Below are 7,507 nucleotides of genomic sequence, written 5' to 3'. Positions count from 1 at the left end.
CATCACTAAATCTTCTGCACTGGAGTTACAGGAGCAGACTTTGGCCTACTATGATTGTTTTGGGAAGTACCAAATCAGGTACTGATTTTATTAAGGGAAACAGCCCTTTAAAACCATGGATTCCAGAAGGATGGACGTGCTTCAAGAAAGAAAGTTTGAAGGAGCAGCAATATCCTGCCCGTTTGTGCCCAAAAGTGAGCTAGCAAGTAAAATGACTGGCCTCGAAGGGCATGGAGCTTTTTCCAGGAACTCAGGGGAAAACTTAGTGTGTATGGCCTTTGCACAGAGGGGCAGGAAACTCAGGACATGTTTAGGGATGTTGTTAGGTCATGCAAAAAGAAAATTAGAGAGGTGAAAGCTCAGTTAGGATTTAATCTGGCTATTTCTGTGAAGGATAATAAACGTGATTATATAAATATTTTAATGGCAAAAGGAGAGCTAAGGAGAACCTTCATTCCTTCTTGGGGGCTCATCAAAGACGAGGAAAAGGCTGAGGTACTTAACCCCTTCTTAGTCTCAGTTTTCAAGAGTAAGTCAAGTTGACTTGACTTACCTGAGCTGGTAGATGGGCACAGGGAGCAGAACAGCTCCCCTGTAATCCAGGAGGAAGCAGCTGGGGACCTGCTGAGCCACTCAGACGCTCACAAGTGTCTCTGGGACCAGATGGGATCCATCCCAGGGAGATGAGGGAGCTGGTGGATGAGCTGCCCAAGCTGCTCTCCATCATTTACCATCAGTCCTGGCTCAGCAGGGAGGTCCCAGAGGACTGGAGGTGCCAATGTGAGCCCATCCCCAAGAAGGGCTGGAAGGAGGATCTGGGGAACTCCAGGCCTGTCACCCCTGCCTGGGTTCCCGGCAAGGTTATGGAATAGATCACCCTGAGTGCCATCACAGGGCACCCACAGGATGGCCGAGGGATCAGAGCCAGCCAGTGTGGATTTCAATATCTGCATTGATGATCTGCATGAGGGGACTGAGTCCAGCATCAGCAAATCTGCAGATGACACCGAGCTGGGTGTGAGTGTGGATCTGCTGGAAGGTAGGAGGGCTCTGCAGAGGGGCCTGGACAGGCTGGATCCAGGGAACAAATCCAACAAGGTGAAGTTTAACAAGACCAAGTGCCAGGTCCTGAACTTTGGCCACAGCAACCCCTGCAGTGCTACAGGCTGGGGACAGAGTGGCTGGACAGTGGCCAGGCAGAAAGGGACCTGGGGACACTGATGGACAGCAGGGTGGACATGAGCCAGCAGTGTGCCAAGGTGGGCAAGAAGGGCAATGGCTCCTGGCCAGGATCAGGAATGGTGTGGCCAGCAGGAGCAGGGCAGTGATTCTTCCCCTGTGCTCAGCACTGGTGAGGGCACACCTCGAGTGCTGTGTCCAGTTCTGGGCCCCCAATTTAGGAAGGACATGGAGGGGCTGGAGCATGTCCAGAGAAGGGCAACAAGGCTGGGGAGGGGTCTGGAACACAAGTCCTGTGAGGAGCGGCTGACGGAGCTGCGGTTGTTGATCCAGGAGAAGATGAGGCTCAGGGAGACAAGGCGGTGTCAGGGCAAAGGTTGGACTTGCTGAACTCCAAGGTCTTTTCCAGCCTTGCTGATTCTGTGCTTCTCTGAAACCACCCTTGGAGCAGTTGCAGGATGAGCCCTGGTCCTCCTCTTCAGAAGCTGCAGTAGCCCAGGTCCCTCAGCTTCTCCTCCCAGCCCCAGAGCCCATCCTGTCAGTCCTGCAGAGCCTCTGCAGCTCCTCCTCACTGCCCAGAACAGGGAGCCCCAGAGGCAGACACAGCAGCCCAGATGTGCCCCCCTGGCCCGTGGTGCCTCTGGCAAGGGAGCAGCAGGAGGCACTGCAGGAGCCTGCAGACAATTCCTGCAGCACTTGTCATGCCAGGACTAAAAGCAAAGGTGAAGCCAAGGAAATGCTCGGGGCAGGTTGGGGGTGGCTGCCAGGCAGCCCTGGCTCTGAGCTACAGCACCTGCAGTGGAACAGGAAACTCCCAGCTCATGGGAACAAACTTTCTGGCAGACTGCAGAGGCCACGACAAACCTGAGTGGTTTCCCTGGTGTCCCCCAGCCCTTCCTGGCCCCAGGGGCTGATGGCATTTGTGCTCCCTCAGGTTCATGTCCCCACACCAACAGCATGGGGGTGCTCCCACCTGCTCTGTGCAATGCAAACAGGGGCTGCTGAGCCAGTGCTGCCGTGTCTGTGCCTGCAAGGATGGGGCACCTGTGTGAGCTGGGGGAGAGGCCAGGGCTGCAGAGGGGGGATGTTGTTGGCAGCTCCATGAGGACGCTCTGGGACGCTGCCCTGGGCTGTCCAGCACACTGGGGATGGATCATTCCCTGCTCTGCTGCTCCCCCAGGGCCCTTGCAGAGCCCCAGCCATGCTGTTTGCCCCCAGCCATCCCACGGCCACCCTGGGGCTGCTCACAGGGCTTTTCTGTGCTGAGCATTGGCCTGGTCGTGTTCTTGAGAGAGCCTGGGCAAGGAGCCTGGAGCCCCCAGGGCCTGGCCTGAGGCGTCAGCGCTGCCCCAGCAGTGCCCATGGCCTGTCCCTGCTGCAGCCCTGGCACTGCCACCCCCAGGGCTGTGCCCAGCCCTGAGAGCACTCAGGCCCTACAGCAACACCAGGGCCACCAGGGCAGTGGGGCAGGGCCACGGGAGCAGCACTGGTGACACCAAGGGCTGCTGCTGCTGGGCACAGCTGCTGTGCCAGCACTGATCTGCCCCCAGCTCTGCCCACAGACATTGCTGCTGCAGCTCCAGAGAAGGCAACAAAAGGGGATCTCTGGTGAAAACTCTGCTGGGAGATCTTTTATTTCATTTAAAGCCACTGAGAGGACACCTCTTCATTGACACAGTCTGAGGCCAAAGCAAAGGTGGAAGTGGCACAAACAATCGTCTTGGTTTAGGGAGAATATTAAAAAAAAAGTAAAAGGAAAAAAAAAAACAACAACAAACCAATAGATGTACCAAAGATTACTTTTGTTACAAGTGATTTGCAGAAATTGGCAACCAGTTTAATGCTTTTGAAACCATGCAGTCATCAGTGTCCACACTGCAGCCTTGAGCTCCTGGTTCCTCAGGCTGTAGATGAGGGGGTTCAGGGCTGGAGGCACCACCAAGTACAGAACTGACACTGCCAGATCCAGGGATGGGGAGGAGATAGAGGGGGGCTTCAGGTGAGCAAATATGATAGTGCTGAGGAACAGGGAGACCACGGCCAGGTGAGGGAGGCAGGTGGAAAAGGCTTTGTGCCATCCCTGCTCAGAGGGGATCCTCAGCACAGCCCTGAAGATCTGCACGTAGGAGAAAACAATGAACACAAAACAGCCAAAAGCTACACAGTCACCAACAGCAAGAAGCCCAACTTCCCTGAGGTAGTGTGAGTGTGAGCAAGAGAGCTTGAGGATCTGAGGGATTTCACAGAAGGACTGGGCCAGGACATTACCCTGGCACAGGGGCAGGGAAAATGTATTGGCCGTGTGCAGCAGAGCATGGAGAAAGGCACTGGCCCAGGCAGCTGCTGCCATGTGGGCACAAGCTCTGCTGCCCAGGAGGGTCCCGTAGTGCAGGGGTTTGCAGATGGACACGTAGCGGTCGTAGCACATGATGGTCTGGAGGGAAACTTCTGCTCCCATAAAGAAGAGAAATAAAAATACCTGTGCAGCACATCCTGAGTAGGAGATGGTCCTGGTGTCCCAGAGGGAATTGTGCATGGCTTTGGGGACAGTGGTGCAGATGGAGCCCAGGTCGCTGAGGGCCAGGTTGAGCAGGAAGAAGAACATGGGCGTGTGCAGGTGGTGGCCGCAGGCTACGGCGCTGATGATGAGGCCGTTGCCCAGGAGGGCAGCCAGGGAGATGCCCAGCAAGAGGCAGAAGTGCAGGAGCTGCAGCTGCCGCGTGTCTGCCCATGCCAGCAGGAGGAAGTGGCTGATGGAGCTGCTGTTGGACATTTCTTCACTCTGGACATTGTCAGCTGTTCAAAGAAGACACTGACAATTTGGACAATATACTTTGAGTCAATCCTATGCTATTTTCTTACACAATCTCTCAAACTTTTATCTCTTTGTCTGGGGAAATTTCCTTTATTTTTTTTTTTTTTTTTTTTTTTTTTTTTTTTTTAGTTTAGGTTTGGTCTGCTAGGTAACATCTATTTTAGAATGGGCAAAAGTCCTGTTCTTAGCATTGCAATCAGCCTGAACACTGGGGATCCCAGAGGGAAAACAGGGCTCCCTGTGCCCCAGAGCAGTCAGACCTGCTGGTCCCACTCAGGTGTCCTTTGCTCATTTCACCTCCCTCTAGTACAGGATGGAAAACTTCAAAACTGTTGTTAAAAATCATGTGGCCTTTTTGAAGACTCCAGGTTCAAAATCAATATCTCCAAACTCTTAGCTTTTTCCCTGTGCACCTGGACATGGAGGGAGGCAAAGTGTTGGTTTGGCTCTCTGCTTCCTGGAGTTGTGCCTACTGGGAGCTGTTTCTCTCTATCCAAGCCTTGTCCCTTACAGTACTGCCAGAGCCCAGCCCAGCCCTGCGGGCTCAGCTCTGCCCTGCAGACCCCTCCCAGCACAGGGCACTGCCCAGGGGCATCTCCCTAGCTGTTGTGGTGTGGGTTCAGTTTCCATTTGTATTGTTTTCCCCGTTTGTGTTGTTCTCCCCATCTTATAATGTTCTCCCCATTTTGCATCCCTAAGCCTATGTTGATGGTTCAGCCCTGGTTTCCCCCTCTCCCTGAGTTGGTTCCCTCCTGTTCTGAGAAAGCTGCCAAGCCCTTGTCTCCACCCTCGTTCCCTTAGCAGCCACCCCACCTGTTACATATTCCCCTCCTCCAGAGCCCTGTTCATCTCCTGAAACCCCCCCCCATCCTTCCAGAAACTTCTCCCTTCCTCAGAGGGTGATTGGGCCGGTGCTCCGAGCCCCTCCCTAGCTTTTATATCATTAGTTCTTGTCCATGTCAGTCATATTCAATTCCCCTCCTCAGTTTCCCCCATTGGTTCTTGTACCTATGTTACACCCCCTTCATATACTGCTGTTGCTGTTAGTTCCCCACCTTTTCCCGCCTGGATCCCCTGGAGACAATGAGACAATAAATTTCTAGACTGCACCAGGCACGTTAAGACCCTCTTTTCTCTCAAGTTTCTCTGCTTTTGCCGCTCCTCTCGATATTGTTGCCCTGCCGAAGGCGCTGCCCAGACGTCCCTGACGCATCAGGGTAGTGCCCCCCGCTGCTAGCTGCTGCTGTGCTCCAAGCTAGCCGTGGCCGCCTCCCCCCCGCTCTCAGAGGAGTAGAGTGCACTCGACGCAGCAGCGTGGCACAGGGCAGCAGGGCCTGAAGAGCAGGGTAGGCAAATAGAGATGCTGCAAGCCAAGGTGCTGCTGCTGCTGTCTGTAGGGAGAGGAGGCTGAGGAGACACTTTCTGAGGGAGATCTGAGTCACATCTGCTGATGCCCAGTGTGACAGTGCAGGAGTCTCAGTGACACAGACGAAGCTGACAGCCCCTTTCCCTTCCCTTTAGGAGAATGCTGAGAGCAGCCCTGGCCATGCAGCACCATCTCCACAGCAGGAGGAATCTGCCCTGATGGGGGTCGCTCCTTCCACCTCCAACTTCTCTCCTGCAGTGTCCATGGGGAGGTGCAAGGCAGGCTGAGAGCTGCCCCTGGCAGGTTGCACATGCCCTGGGCTGGCCAAGAGCCCTGAGGGCTGCAGGACCTGCTCTGCAGGACAGCCCTGGGCAGCCCTGGCTGCAGCCCCAGCTTCACCCCCTGCAGCCGTCCCTGGCAGCAGGAGCCATCCTGCCCTGTCCCTCTGATGGTGCCCAGGGCAGCCCTGTGGCTTCAGGAGATCCCTCCAGGACCACAGAGGACATTGCCCTGCACCCACAGACTCACCATGCAGAGGGCTGTGAAGATGTTTCCCCAAGTGGAGACTCTGCTCAATGCCTTCCCAATCCTGATTGCCTTCAGCCTTTCTCTGCCTGGCTCCTGTCCCCTCAGTGCCTGCAGGCAGAGCCGTCAGCCCTGCTGGACTGGGAGAGGAGCTGGTCCTGGGAAGAGCTGTTCCTTAAAGCTCAGCAGCACAGACACAGCACAAGGACTTTAATGACCCTCTCAGGGATTTGGTGTTGTTTACAAGAGACCTAGTCCCTGAGAGAGTGTTCAGAAAACTTCTCAAGAACTCAAAATTAAATTTAAACTCCCAAGTTTCTTCAAATTTTAATGGGTCCCACTGAGGGACAGGACTGAGAAAGTGTCCCCAGGTTCCAGGCAGAGCAGAACACTGGAGGCAGTGATGACAGCTGGGCACAAACAAGGCCAAGGTGTCTCTGGTGCTGAGCAAAGCTGGATGTGTCTCAGGAATGCAAAGAGCCAAGGCCTGAGCCCCAGCCCCTGGCCAGGCAGATCCTGTCCCTCCCTCCTTGCTCAGGGCTCTTCCCAGGATGTGCACTGGCATGTGGGGATGGGCAGTGCCAAGGGCAGGAGCATGGGGCGGCCCCTGCCAGGCTGCTGAGCAGGGACAAGGAGGCCATGAGGCCCCAGGCCTGCAAGGGTCGCTTGTCTCCTGCTCCTGGCTCAGGCCCAGGCCCAGCAGCCATGGCCCAAGTGCTGCCCAAGTTGGCTCTGTCAGGGCCTGGCAGCTGCTGCCCATGGCTGTGCCCTGTGCAGCCCAGGCTGTGCTACGGTGTCCCTGCCCTGCGCCTCTGTCCCTGCAGGCTGTGCTCATCCCCCGGCTGCCCCAGCTGGCTGGCCCCTTCCTTTGCTGACAGCTCTGCCTCCTGCCTGCCTCTGCCTGCCCACACAAAGCCTTGGGCTGACCCAGACTCCTTCTGGGTCACGTTTTGCACCACAGCCCTGCCCTGGGAGACAAATTCCTGTCTCCTTGTGTCCAGACTGGGCCTCCCCCTCTGCATTTTTGCTATAATTTCTCTATCTGGCTCTTTCCCACTATGGAGAAAAAACTCCACCATTTCTGAATCCACCCTTCAGGCCCTGCCAGGCCACTCCTGTTCTGTCCTCAGTCTCTTCTCAAGTGAGTCCAAGCACATCAACCTCCATGAGTTATGTTCTTGAGGCCTGCAAACCCCAGCTTGGGAGATCTTTGGGCCCTCTCCAAGGTGTTTTCAGATGAAAACATTCTGCTCATAGTCTAAGAACAGCACCAGAGGCCAAGGCCAGGCAGAGCTGTCTGTCCTGGCAGCTTTTGTCTGGGAGCAATCCTGGGATAGATGGAATTTCGGCGGCCAAATTCCAATTTCTGCCATGGCCCCTGGACAAGAAGGCTGGTTCTTATCCATAGGAAGGAAGGCACAGAGCCCCGGTGCTTCTGAGGCAGATGAGAGGCCAAGGCCAGCCAGAGCTGGAAGGTTTTTCTGCAACATACCCTTGTATACTGGAAATTTTTTAGGGCAAGTACCAAATTTGTCCATGGGTGTCTGAGAAGAGAGGAAAGTCTTTTACACGGGAAGGAAAGCATGGAGCCCCAGTGGTTCATGGGCAGATGAGAGGCAGCC

The 7,507-nt window shown here is 55.2% G+C and overlaps 1 protein-coding gene across 1 annotated transcript; it reads right to left on the bottom strand.

Moving 5' to 3' along the window:
* Positions 1 to 3,016: 3,016 nt before the first annotated feature.
* Positions 3,017 to 7,057, bottom strand: LOC103825093 (olfactory receptor 14J1). Its single transcript, XM_009100389.3, has 2 exons — positions 7,047 to 7,057; positions 3,017 to 3,959 (listed from the first exon to the last, which is right to left on the bottom strand). The coding sequence occupies exon 2, from the start codon at positions 3,950 to 3,952 to the stop codon at positions 3,017 to 3,019; it is 936 nt and encodes a 311-aa protein (XP_009098637.3). The 5' UTR covers positions 3,953 to 3,959; positions 7,047 to 7,057.
* Between the last annotated feature and the right edge of the window lie 450 nt (positions 7,058 to 7,507).

The sequence above is a fragment of the Serinus canaria genome, chromosome 25, assembly GCF_022539315.1.
Source record: "Serinus canaria isolate serCan28SL12 chromosome 25, serCan2020, whole genome shotgun sequence".
NCBI classification, from domain to species: domain Eukaryota; kingdom Metazoa; phylum Chordata; class Aves; order Passeriformes; family Fringillidae; genus Serinus; species Serinus canaria.
The sequence above is the reverse complement of the archived record's forward strand: the minus strand, read 5'-3'. Positions and strand labels throughout refer to the sequence as shown.

Excerpts from the sequence above, each read along its gene's own strand:
- LOC103825093 (XM_009100389.3), bottom strand. The coding sequence starts at position 3,952 with ATGTCCAACAGCAGCTCCATCAGCCACTTCCTCCTGCTGGCATGGGCA.